This window comes from Cyprinus carpio, chromosome A19 (assembly GCF_018340385.1).
Source record: "Cyprinus carpio isolate SPL01 chromosome A19, ASM1834038v1, whole genome shotgun sequence".
NCBI classification, from domain to species: Eukaryota; Metazoa; Chordata; class Actinopteri; order Cypriniformes; family Cyprinidae; genus Cyprinus; species Cyprinus carpio.
Window position 1 is genome coordinate 18,632,481 of NC_056590.1, and position 14,136 is coordinate 18,646,616.

Below are 14,136 nucleotides of genomic sequence, written 5' to 3' on the forward strand. Positions count from 1 at the left end.
TAATAATAATATTAGTGATATTGGTTTGTGATAATAATAATAATAATAATAATAATAATAAAACATATTTTAGTATGTATTATTAATTTTTTTTTTATTTACAACTATGAGAAATACATAAATGCAAAATAAATGTATATGCAAATGTGTATATTCAAAATAAGTCACCCTCTTTATTATTACTACTATTATTAAATTATTAAAATGACTATTTTATATAATAATAACAATAGTACACTATATATGAAGTAGATTAATATTACATTAGTATATTTTTTTTGTTTTTTTTTTTGAATTTAAAGTTTATTTTTTTTTTTGGTGTTTGTTTCTGAAGATTTATTTATGATTGTTTTTGATTGTATATTTAGTTGTTTTTTTATTATGTTCTGATGAATGTAGGAAATTATGCAGATGTGACAATAAAGTGTACCTGGTGCTCATTATGTTAAATCCATAGCACAAGCAGAGATAATTTCCTGCATTCATCGTGAACTGAGATGCTCTGGAAACACCAGATCATGATCCGCACGGAAATTGAGTATTAAAGTATTATTAGTACTTTTTTAAATATTCAGAATTGATATGTATCTATAAATCTATATTTTTGACAACAATAATGCAAAGCAATCAGAAACATCAATGATATCAAGTTTGTCTGCTATTTATCATCTTAATCAATAGCAGAACTGGAGTCTGAGGTTGCAACTCTTCATAAGAAATTAATCTTGTGTTTGATGTTAAATTCTTCCCAAGTTCCCAGTGTGCTCTCTGATGATCAGCGCAATAACCCCCTGGTGAATAGACATAAGTGGTGTGAATGAACAGTGATGAAGAGCCTGTCTCATCATGTCTCATCTGCACTGTGTTTTAGATGGTCCATCTTAACAGGGTCAGTCGTCTATAAATAAAGAACAACCTTTCCTAACTTATGCATAATGTTATTGGACTCGTACAAGCTGTGCTATTGATTATGCTTCAGGTCTGCCATGGATGATTGTTTCTGGAATGATTCAGAAAAAAGTCTCGGAATATCCTGGAAATGAAGGCCTCTTCATTGCCTCTTATGTATGCGGTTGTGCGCACATTCATTCATGCATCATGTGCTTGTGTGTGTGTGTTTGCAGTGAGCCTCATGCGGATGCTTCAGCAGACAGCTGACTGCTGCCCACATCGGTGTAAAGGCACTGGCATGCTAACTCAATAGAGGAAACAGAGCCGTGTCTGACGGACAGACTGCTCTTGTTAGTGTCAGGATGTTGTTTGCTAGTAGCTGTCTTGATTTTCTCTGAAATGAGACTGAAAAGTCTGTGTGGAGATGCTCCTCAATGTCATCAGTTTTGTAATCATTGAGGCAGAATCACTGCTTTAATCTAATAGGTTCACTAATTGTACTAGTTCTGGTATACAAATAATAGAATATAGGAAGGAAAAATAAATATAGATTGATTATCATTATCTCTTTATTCATTTTGTTTTTATTATTTGTAATAATAATAATAATAATAGTTATTATTATTATTATAATTTGCTAACATAATAATAATATATACACATCATTTTTATGATAGTAAATGATAGTATACAAATTGACCAAAATGTTTCTGTTAATAATAATAATAATAATAGTAATAATAATAATTATTATTATTAATAAGATCAATTAATAATATAAATAATATACATAGATAAATAAAATAAATTATTATTATTATTATTATTGTTGTTGTTGTTGTTGTTGTTGTTTTATAATATTTGTTTTATTAAATGTATTATTACATTTATTAAATTGTTATAATAATATAAATAAATAATAATTATATATATATATATATTATTATTATTATTTTTTATGTATATGCAAAATAAGTCACCATGTTTACTATTACTATCAAAGTAAACTATTTATAATTACTGGGCAGAGGCAATTCACAAAACTAGCTAATGGTATCTCAATTATTTAAAAGCAAGTCACAAGTATGCATGCACAAAAAGTAAAACAAATTCAAGCACAACAACATTAACACATTTTTAGGGTTATGAAAGTTGTTCATTCTCAAATCAGGTCTGGAGAAAAGCTTAACAAACCGGGGATCTGCCTCGCAGCAGTGATGTCATGTGAACTGGGCTGAGCGAAACACTAGCCTGTGTCTTCATTGTTTTGAATAGTATGAGACAGAGAGAGAGAGGAAGGCAAGGCATTATTAGTGTCAACATATACTGAGGGAGATGAAATATCACTTTGATTTGAGGATCTGAGGCCTCGTTTTATATTTGATATACAGTACATATTGGCCAATAGAACAAATTGTTTCTATATTATAAGATGGTAGGCGGTGATTTTTAGATTATTAGGAGATAGAATTATATGATTCATGTGCTTCTGACTGGATTTAGCTCTGTATGTGTTAGTGTGTCAGGATTCTTGCTTTCTCTCCTGTAACTCTTCCTCCAGCATCACTGCTCTCTCTCAATCTCATTCCTTCTGAGTCACAACCCAGGAGTGAAAACTGCAGAGTTTTAGGACGTCTGCAGGAACTCCACCGCCTCTGAATTACATGCGTGTAAATGTAAGGGCACAGTACCCAGACACGCAATACTACAGGAAAAAGAACCTCAGCTTTTGTAAATTTGCCAAAACAGGTTGATTCTGTAATTTAAATAATTTATATATATATATATATATATAGATTATGTAATTTAAATTATATTAAATAATTTATATATATATATATATATATATACAATAAAGTAAATACTGTGTTGTATTTTCAGCACGGGCAGCACTACAAAGGCCAAACAGTTACATGTGCTGAACAACATTTTCAGTATTTAACAGATGACAAGCCACTCGATGAGCTCTCGCTGCATCTGCCTCATCATACATCATTCTCGTGCTCCTGACTTCTCCTTTTTGGCGTCCTCATGTTATGTAAAAGCTCTGCCTCTCCCAGATGTGTAACTAAGGTGGCTGTTTGATGCTTTGTTAATGTTGACCACACCTGGAAAATCTGGAATAAAAGGACGTCAATGAAAGATTGTATTTGTGATGGTATGTTTGTGAAGATGAAGGCAGGGCTTCTGTTATTTACACGTGAGAGCAACAAAGACAACAGAGAGCAACATGGAGTAATGCTGAAAAACTGAGCAAGACTTGTCCCCAAAAAATCTATTTTATAATATTTTTTTAATTGATCCGTATCAGTTGATATTAAATATTCACTGATTGTTGTTAAATATCATTAAATATTTGAATAACAATATTAAATTATTTAATATTGTTAAATAATAAATAATATTATTTAAATTAAATTTTGTATGTTTGTTTACTCTATTCAAGAATTTGAAAAACTATTTAAAACATTTACGTTACTTCAAATGAAATATAATAAATGTTAACTGAAGTAATAATAATAAAAAATTTATATTTTATTTCAACTGGTTGCAGAGAAAACCGTTTTCATTTAGTTTATTTTGGAGTACTAAATTTATTAACATAACATATTAAAAAAAAAAAATCTAATCAATAACTGCCTATATTTTAACATTTTGATTACCGTCTCCATTATCTATTGCTTACTTAATCTTTAAAATGTAATGTATATAATTTAATAACACTTTTAAATGTAATTTTAAGCAAATCTCAAAATTAATATTTATTTTACACACTGTACATTATAATGTTGTGATGCCTAAATGCACTTGGTAGCATTTAAAACCATTGGTTTTATTTAATGGTATAGAATTTTAATATTGATCATTCATTGACCCTTTATAATTATCTTCTTATCCACATTGGCCAAAATTGTAATATACTGTACATGGATCCCTATTCATAACATTGCAGTGATATAAAATTACTATGAGATTTTGTTCAAACTGCGCACTCCTATTAGTTAAGTGTTATTTAACATAAACTATAGCCGCGTTTCCACTGCTGGAACTTTACCCAGGAACTAGGGACTTTGGGCTGGTACTTGGTGTGTTTCCACCGCAGGAACCAGGATCTAAATAAAGTTCCGGGTAAAAAAAATACCCTCAGAAAGTCCCTGCTGGCGAGGTAGTACTTTTTCAAAGTTCTGGAACTTTCGGGGGCTGGACTTGGGCACTAAACATGCCGATTGGTTGAGTTCACACAGCATTGTGATTTCAACCACCATTTATTATGTTGGATAATTTTCAAAAAATGACTGTTATTGTGTCATGAAATGTCATTTTAAAAGTATTTCAGGCGAGAATGTAGTTGTTTAAAACTTAAATCTGCGGTTTATTTATAAATGTGTTTCGCCGATTTCGGAGACGGTCAGCTCCACGCGATCAGCGGGAGCTCAGTGATCATGTATCCACTTAGAGCACTCTCACCTCAGCTAGTCCTTCTGAGATTTGCCGCTGGCTCTGATGTCTCCTTAGTGGTTAATAATTTGTTTTGGGTAAATCTAACAGGTAATCTTTGGTCTGTATTCAATTTATCTATATGTGATAATGAAAATAAAAAGAAGCAATTGATATAATATTTTGTTTCATTGTAATGGCTGTATATATACACATTTCCCTGAACTAAGTACATTTCTGCTGCTATTGTTATTTTTAAATGAAAAACGAGAGGAGGCAGTGGTATTTCATATCATATTTCGTTTTATTGTAAATATACAGTGAGGAAAATTGCAGTAGCCAAGGCGAGCTGACTGATGTTATCAAGTACGCTGCTGTTTGCAGAATTATCGGATTTGTGTCGTCGCGGACATCACACTCCCAGATCGAATGCACAAAGTCTGAACTACCGAGGATGCAAGTCCAAAGTTTGCGTACTTTGTATTGAGAAACGCACGCAGGCCTACATCACCATACTATTTGCCTAAAAATTTAAATCGCACATCAAATCGCAATCGCAATATCTGTCAAAAAAATCGCAATTAGATATTTACCCCAAATCGCACAGCCCTACTCAAGGGCACCTCAGTCTTGGTATTGCCGGCCCGAGATTCAAACCCACAACCTTAGGGTTAGGAGTCAAACTCTCTAACCACTAGTCCACGACTTCTCTAAGGGGAGCCGTTTAGGGCCCTTTCTATGTTTAAAATCCCAAGCAGGCTAGACTTTCTGATAGCTGAGCTCTAGTGCAGTGTATTACACAGAGGATTAGATTGCATAAGAGCAGGACACTTATAATATTTGTTTTCCTCGTGACAAGGATTAAAGTCTGGAACACAGCATGTTATTAGCCAGGTATGAACTACTGCAGATCCACACTTGTAAAAGTGTCAATATTGAAATAGAGATGTGATCGGTGGAGGTTGTGAACTGTTTAGGAGACACGATGCCCAGTAGCTGTTCTGTTTGAGCACTCACTTACATAATAATAATTATGCTGGTTTTTATCTTCTCACTGATAAGACGTTTCGTTTAACCTCCTTTATAAACATAATTATTTCTCTGTACTATGTTTGAGTCTGGTTGTAGTTTATTGACAAAGGGTTGAGGACAAAACTGTATATAGATTATCTGTATTCCTCCTTATTTGGTCTAGTTCGGAAATGATCAGACCTTCTATTTGCTGTTTTGGGATGTTTGCCATACATTTGCATGAAAAAAAAAATAGTTAGTTTACCATTCTTTCAGTAATTGCATAATGTCATTTGCTCCGCATGAACTGTTCTAGCAGCTCAATTGTATTAGTTAGGTTTAATTGATCGCTCATTGGCTGTGGGGTCTCCTGATGTGAGCACATGCTGCGATGATTCCCAGGCTGATTTTCACGAGTACATCCGCTCCTGCTGCCTGAACTTACTCTGACATGATTGAATTGAACTGGTGCAAAATAACACTAGGCCAGTCAATCAGCTCCTTGATGGCTCATATGATAACAGAGGGCATCTTTGTTCACAGAAGCAGTCAGGCACGTGGTGGGTAATGTTGGGATACTGCATGGGGTCATATTTATCTGGAAATGTGATGCACTGAAAGATATTCATTTTCACTGGCCCTGAGGCACAAACTAAATATAACTTTTTTAGAAAGTTTGCATAGCCTATAATGTGTTGCAATATGTTTTATTGTTAATAAATAAATAAATAGTAATGTAAATAGTTAAATTAACATTAATTGATGAACTCTGCAACATCGACACTGTTATTGAACTAAAATGAATCAACGCTAAACTCACTCAAGCTGACGTCTCTATTGGCTTCTGTCAAACTGCTTATAGATGAATTAAGCTTGTATCATAATGAATTAAGTGCATGAGTTTTGCACTTATTGAACTAAACTGAATCAACACAACTGACTTGGGCTAAATATTGATGCTTTTATCTTCTGAAGAGCTGCTTTCATAGTTGAACTGAGTTTGCTTTATAACGACTGAATTTAGCGACGTTCACAGAATCAACATTAAACTAAATTGAGCTCAATAATGATTCTGTTGTTTTTTAGAACTGCTTTAAAGCTAAATTTGTATTTGTTTCCTAACTGTAGAACTTTGAAACATTAATACTGTTATTCTTCTTATGTATTACTGTGAAGCTGCTTTGAAACAGCCTGAATTGTTTTAAGTGCTAAATAAATAAAATGTGACTTGACTTAATAATATATAATATAATAGTATGTTAATAATATATATTTTATGTAATGTGTCAGAATATTTTTATATTATAAAACTAAGCCTTATTTTCAAGTCCAGTTTGAGACAAATATCCAGCGTTTGTTGAATTCCCCCTCCGTTAAAGCATGCAGGCCTCTGAGAGTCATAAGACTGTAATGAGGCTTATCTAAGAGGTTGTTGACTCTCTCTTTCCTTTCAGCTAGTTTCTGATGCCTTTTATCCGTGGTCATGATATGGGTTGTAAACTAGAGGTTAAAGGGATAGTTCACCCAGAAATGAAAATTTGATGTTTACCTGCTTACCCCCAGGGCATCCAAGATGTAGGTGAGTTTGTTTCTTCAGTAGAACACACACTAAGATTTTTAACTCAAACCGCTGCAGTCTGTCAGTCATGTAATGTAAGTGAATGGGAATCACGGCTTTGAGAGTCAAAAAACACACACAAACAAAACCAAATTAAACCCTGCAACTCATGAAGATACAGTCATGTGTAAAGACACAAAATGATCGGTCTGTGCAAGAAACTGAACAGTATTTATATAGTTTTTTACCTCTGATTCACTGCAATGTCTGAACTGACCTGAGCGCCTTTGCGTCTTCTTCTTGCTTTACGGTGGATCACAGACTTAAAAAGTGCATTACTGCCACCTATCTCTCTAATGGACCATTGACACTCTATCTACAATCTCAATTAGGAGTGTTAATGGTCCATTTGAGAGATAGGTGGCAGTAATGCACTTATAAGTCTGCAATCCACTGTAAAGCAAGAAGAAGAATAAGACATGTCACGCGCCGGCTGTTGAGAACGCACTCAAGACAGTTCGGACATTGCGGTGAATCAGAGGTAAAAACAATATAAATACTGTTCAGTTTCTTGCACAGACCGATCGTTTTGTGTCTTTACACATCAATGTATCGTCACGAGTCGCAGGGTTTAATTTGGTTTTGTTTGTGTATGTTTTTTTTTACTCTCAAAGCCCTGATTCCCATTCAATTACATTATATGACTGACAGACTGCAACAGTTTGAGTTAAAAATCTTCGTTTGTGTTCTACTAAAGAAACTCACCTACATCTTGGATGCCCTGGGGGTAAGCAGATAAACATCAAATTTTCATTTTTGGGTGAACTATCCCTTTAATGTCATAGCATGTGTTGCTTCTGATGTCATGACTTTATGATTATCTATTCTTGCTTAATGAATGTGTCTGTGTGTGTTACAGATCATAGAGTCTCTGGGTATAATGATCTACAAGGCTTTGGATTATGGCCTGAAGGAGCATGAGGAGAGAGAGCTCAGCCCTCCTCTGGAGCAGCTCATCGACCTCATGACCAACATGGCAGACACCGAAACAGACTGTCCTGATGAGGGATATGAGGCAACGGAGGAAGAGGATGAGGGAGAGGAAGAACCCACAGAAGTCTCCAACATTCGTGGCTACCGTGACATCATTTCTGTGAGTATTGATAGAGCGCTATACATTGGCTAGGCCAATAATTGTCATTATCAATAATTTTGTCATTACTGGCATTGGCCGGACAACTGTGCCTGCCTGTCCAATTAACACAAGTGGTGTTTGCCCATTTGGCCAGTTACAAAATCTACCAGTAGCCTTGTATTTTAAAATATTTTTTTTTCATCCTATTTGCCATCCTCTGGTTGTAACCCATACATTGAATTCATTGTTACATAATAAAAGTATGGGATACAATTTACAAATGCTATTAGAATTTTATATAACAACATCTAATAATATAATTTGTAATAATATATTAATATCTGTCAAATTTTAAATATCAATGATTAATTAAATGGTTACTTTATTAATAATTAATTTGCATCAATAATAATTTAAGTATTAATGACCTTTTTAAAAGTATTTTTACATTAAAATTATGTATTTATTTATTTAACATAAATTTATTAATTTATTAATATTTAACACGTAAAACATTTGAGATACAATGTACAAATGCTATTTTTATCAACATTTTATACAAACTGTGAAAATATTTTACATTTATTGAATTAAATTCAGTAAATCAATTTTTATTTTTAAATATTTAAAAATAAAAAATATATATTTATTGAATCATTCATTTATTTATTAAATGCATACTACAATCTTATGGGATACAATGCACAGTTGCTATTTTTATTAATAAAAAAGTTACCAATAATTGAAACTCTTATTAAATGCTAAAATATAAATTTATTAAATATAATTAGTTTATTTATAATTCATTCACATACATATTAAGTAATATATTTATGAATTCATATTTAATTTTAATATATGAATATATTTTAGTATGAATATTGAAAATCTGTGGATCTTGGGATGAGATCTTCCTCACAGATCCTGAGTTGAGTTTATCTGCTCTCTCTTAAGATCGGTGTGAGTGTTATTTACTGAGAGTTAGTCTCTCAGCTGTTATTCATTATGCTGCTCCCTTAGGCCCAATCCAGTAACGCATTACTCTGAGACTCCATAAAGGCCTTCAGACACTTAGCAGCAGCAGTTATTTTAAATTACAGTCATATTTATCAATACGCTAATGGAGAAGCTCTTTACTAACTGTGGAAAGAAAGATTATGACCAGACTGAGACCAGACAGATACTAGCTTTAGTATGAATTAGCATCATAATAAGGAATACCTTTTGTTGTATATTAACTTGTTTTTCGCTATGAAAATACCCATGGAAACTTTTAAACGACAAACAAACGAACAACACACATCTGGTAATGGTCAGTTCGGGTCACAGTATGCTCTGCACTATGCTGCAAGGCCATTTCAGGACCTGTTAGATAATCTGTACTTACATGCCTTCCTTTCAGTCTCCTACTTTAGTGATGAGGTTGAGCGCAGTAACGAACCGTGACACTAGATTTCTCCGAGCTGTACCTGGTGAAATCTTTTAAATTCTTTATTTAGACAGAGAAAGATTGACAGAAGTGAAGAGGACGAGAACAGAAGATAGGGGATTACCTTGGAGACATGTGCCTCTTTGATTATCTCAGCCCATTCGCTTGGAATGGGAAAGTAAAAAGGCTTCCTGGAGTGTTTCTTTAACTTCCTCTGCCACATCCTCCTTAAATAATTTAAATTTTTGCCTGTTTTTGCTTCTTATCTCTCTCCCGTCAAGTCTAGCAGGATTTTTTACAAGTTGTATTCACTTTCCATTGTCGTAGACAATATTCTCGTTAAGCATGATTCCTCAGCAAAACATGTCATGGAGACGGTGAATCTATGCTGAGTAAGACATTCCTGAAGAGGTCAAAGAGAAGGTTTGGGGAAAAATGTCATTGAGCCGGTTGGAGGGGTATTTGGTCAGTGTAATTATGCATTTTAAAATAGGTGTCATGCTCAAACTATACTGTACCTGAGACACTGAACTTTAAATGGGCCTGTGTTTTTGACCTGCCAGGCACGCAAGCTTTGGGTTTGGCTTTCAGCTGTGTGCCAAAACATAATCTGTAACGCCAGGGTTAACTTGTTAGACACATTTGGAAGATGATTTTTTTAAAGTCTGTGTAAAAGATGCAAGGATTAACTCATCAGACAGAGTTGGACGAGACCTGCATTGACCTTAAATGCACTTCTGTCCTCTGAAACACAGTCAGCTATTTTAGGGAAGAGACTTCTTGACAAACAGAACAGTTACTAATGATTTGGAGTCGTACTGTAACCAATTTGCTCATGAATGGGCCAGAGCAGAGAGCATTTCTCTGTGCAGTATATTTATGGCAAAAAATGAAAATGTTGTCAAGATTTGTCGTCATCAAGTAAATATTTTAGGTCAAAACATTTTGCCTCTAATGCTGTGATGTACTTTTTTCTCCTCTCCAGCTGTGCACGTCTCACCTCCCCAGCCCATCAGATGCACCCAACCACTACCAGGCCGTGTGTCGAGCCCTGTACGCAGAGACCAAGGAGCTACGCACCTTCCTGGAGAAGATCAAGAGTGCCAAAGAGGTAATGACTCTCGTGTCTGTTCATGTGCCAATAGTGTTTGTTCCATATAAATGTATATATATATATACATTTATATATATATATATATAAATGTATATATATTTATATGTATACATGCACAATATATGTTTTATTATCATTATATTTATTTATTATCTTTATGTTTACTGAAAGCATTATAAGCATACCAAATGGTTATGTACCGAAGGTTTTTTTTTTTTTTTTGCTTCATTCATTTTCATTCGCTGAAGAGCTGTGTTCTCAGTTCTGTGCCATTTATGCCCCCAAAAATTTGAGTCATCATCTTACAAATCTATTAATGTGAAAATTAGAATAACTGAATACAGGTACAATACTGTTCTGAAAAGCCTCATGAGGCTGTTTGTGTTTATCAGGTTGAATAGTGTTAATGGGTTAGCAGCACAAGTGACTCATATATATGTTGTGGACTGTGGAGGTGGATTGAAACCAACAGTGTTTTATTACCCAACACATTATCATTCTTGTTTCATCAGGTTTTAAGAAATCTTGTACTGATGTTTTTTTTTTTTTCTGCAGGACTTTTTTTAGACATTCACATCTACATTTACATTATCTACATGACATGACTGATGTATGTAATAATGTTTGTATTCACTGTAAAAAGAAGTTTAAGTTAAGGATAAATTATAAATGTTCTTTCGGTATATTTTTTCACTTGTCTCATTGAATGTCATTTGTAAATATAAAGACAACATATGTCAGGCTCTTCAGTATATCTTGGTAAGTTGAGCCACTTACAGTATTATTGAGGTGACTGTCAATTTTTTTTTTCCAATTATTTATAAACAAACATTATTATGTAGTGTTACTGCTTATAATAACATGGTGATGTTACGAGGAGCATCATGGTGCTTTGATTGGTCTGCAGAATTGAGATGCTAACACTCTTTAACTCTTTCCCTGCCATTGACGAGCTATCTCGTCATTTAGAAGACAACGCTTCTCCGCCATTGACGAGTTTTTACTGCTTTTCGTGTTTTCACTGTTATACACTCGGGGGTGCAATTACTCATCTTCTGAAAGAGTGCAAAACCTCCCGAACAAGTGAACATGACGGAAGAACTAGCAATCTTGTAAACAGATGCATATGATAAATAATGTGATCATCAGCAATAGACAGCATATAAATGAAAACTGCATAATGTTTCTCTCAGAGGCATTAGTTTGCATTAACCTGCTTTCTATACTGCAGCTCCTCCTCCTTTCAAAAAGGAGACCTAATCCAGCAGCACCAAGTGGTCACATGTTGGTGGGTGAAACAGGGTCTAGAACAGGCCTGCTCAATCCTGAACCAGAATTTTGTCTCTGCTCAAACAGCTCAGTTTGTGCACACACCTGCACATTCGAAATATACCTGACTTACATAATTCTAAGGCTATGCCGAAAAAATCCTAATTTAATCATACACAGTTTGTGTACACAATGTCCTGTGATGGTAAATCTAATTTATTTGGTCATGAATGTCAAACAACTCAAAACAAATAAGATGAGAGTATACAGTATTATCGGCTGAAGTTTACTGAACACATTTTGTAGTTTGCCAGTTAGCCCGTGCAGGGAAAAACCATTTCCACAAAATATGTCTATCGTATATGCCATTGTCCCGACTTCAACCCGTGTGTGGAAATGAACTTTTGCTGGATGATCAGTGGGTGAGGATTTAGTGCAGACTAGTTAAAGTAGTTAAAGACTGCATTAGTTGCATATTGAACATGGCTTAATATTGGCAAACTGGCTGTCACATGAAAAGGAATCGATTTACAAACAAGCCAGACCTGCAGTGGTTAAAGCGACTTTTTCTTATTTTACCCCAGACTGAGGACAGTCTGTCATTCTACATATCCAACACCAAAGAAATGCTGAATACATTTTATAGGATATATCCAGTGATTTCTATTTCTAAAAAAAAATAAAAATAAATGTATGTGTACCGTATAAAAAAACGTTTTTTTTTAGGAAATATTTGTGTTTTAAAATATAAAGGTTTTATATAGTTATAGAGTTTTTAAAATATTTTTAGTGGATATCTTAATTTTATAAAAACCATTATTTTTTATATTTTTTTGTAGGAACAACATTAATTATATATGTGTTTATGCACCTTCTGCAGGATCTTAACAGCCTCTGGTTTAAAACTCTGAGAACAAGGCTTAAGATATTTTTCTGTTTTTTTTTTTTTTCTTTTTCAGAATTTGCGGAAAATGGAAGGAGAAACAGAAGAGCCCACCAGAGACCTGAATGAGCTGCAGAACGCTGACTGGGTTAGGACAGTTAGACAAGCTCATTGCTCACTGTTAAGAGTGTGTGTTGGTTACACTACACTACATGTTGTGTATATTTTCCACAGGCACGGTTTTGGGTGCAGGTGATGAGGGACCTGAGACACGGTGTGAAGCTGAAGAAGGTCCAGGAGCGTCAGTATAACCTTCTACCCATCGAGTTCCAGCTCACGCCTTATGAGATGCTCATGGACGACATCCGCTCCAAGCGCTACAAACTTCGCAAAGTCACGGTGAGTGTGCGCATGTAAAAATGAATCCCAAATTACAGTGACACATTGCAATTCAACTTTATTACTGTTTGTTGCAGATATCATAAACCACAACAATGTTTAGGTTTAGGTTTTAGTTCACTGACAACATATCTAAGATTTGACCCCTGCTGTGCCTTCTTTCTGAAGGTCAATGGTGACATTCCTCCGAGGTTAAAGAAGAGCGCACACGAGATCATTCTGGACTTCATTCGCTCCAGACCTCCACTGAATCCTGTGAGCATGAGAACATACACAAATACACTCACTTATGGTCACGTGAACTGAAGTAAATGACATGCATCTATTAGCACAAATGTCACCTATTAACACAAACCTGTTCATCTTTGTGCATGCATGTGTTTGCATGTGCTTTAAGGCTTCTGCTCGTAAGCTAAAGCCTCATCCTCCAAACCCTCCCAGCCTTCATGAGCGTATCCTGGAAGAGATCCGGTCGGAGAGAAAGCTCAGGCCTGTCTCACCTGATATGATCCGCAGAAGTCGACTCGGTGAGTACATTTTCACCCACTTGCTCTCATAATCACACAGAGTCTTATTATTTCATGCACATCATTAACCTAAAAACCTAAGCTGGACTACATATATCAAAATATATATATTTTTAGTTTGGTCTGGCAGTATACAGTATATACACCACCAGTCAAATTTTCAAAATGCATTCTATTCATATTCAGGATACATTGTTTCTTTTAAATAGCATTGCATTTACACTCAAAGCCAGCTTCATGTTATGTTAGTTAACCTATATATCAAGTATATCAGTCATATGGAAGGAGGTGAGTGTGTGTCAGTGTGACAGAAAGCAGTGCAGATGTGTGACAGTGTGTCGTTCTCATGCATGGCTGCTTGTGCTGCACTCAACCATTTGTTCTCTAACAGCATCTATAGTACAGCTCTGAAGGTCTGGCTACATGAGACTAACAGTCTATTAACCTTTAAAACTTCAAGGAGATTATCATAAATATGTATT

The 14,136-nt window shown here is 34.6% G+C and overlaps 1 protein-coding gene across 7 annotated transcripts in view; it reads left to right on the plus strand.

Annotated features, from left to right (window-relative positions):
• Positions 1-14,136, plus strand: part of spire1a (spire-type actin nucleation factor 1a) — a 37,994-nt gene that overhangs the window by 12,801 nt on the left and 11,057 nt on the right. For all 7 annotated transcript variants that reach the window (XM_042776893.1, XM_042776894.1, XM_042776896.1 and 4 more), the window contains 6 exons: positions 7,818-8,051; positions 10,448-10,573; positions 12,805-12,876; positions 12,963-13,127; positions 13,296-13,382; positions 13,525-13,654. In XM_042776893.1, coding sequence (XP_042632827.1) covers positions 7,818-8,051; positions 10,448-10,573; positions 12,805-12,876; positions 12,963-13,127; positions 13,296-13,382; positions 13,525-13,654 — 814 coding nt within the window. The remainder of the gene's footprint in view (positions 1-7,817; positions 8,052-10,447; positions 10,574-12,804; positions 12,877-12,962; positions 13,128-13,295; positions 13,383-13,524; positions 13,655-14,136) is intronic.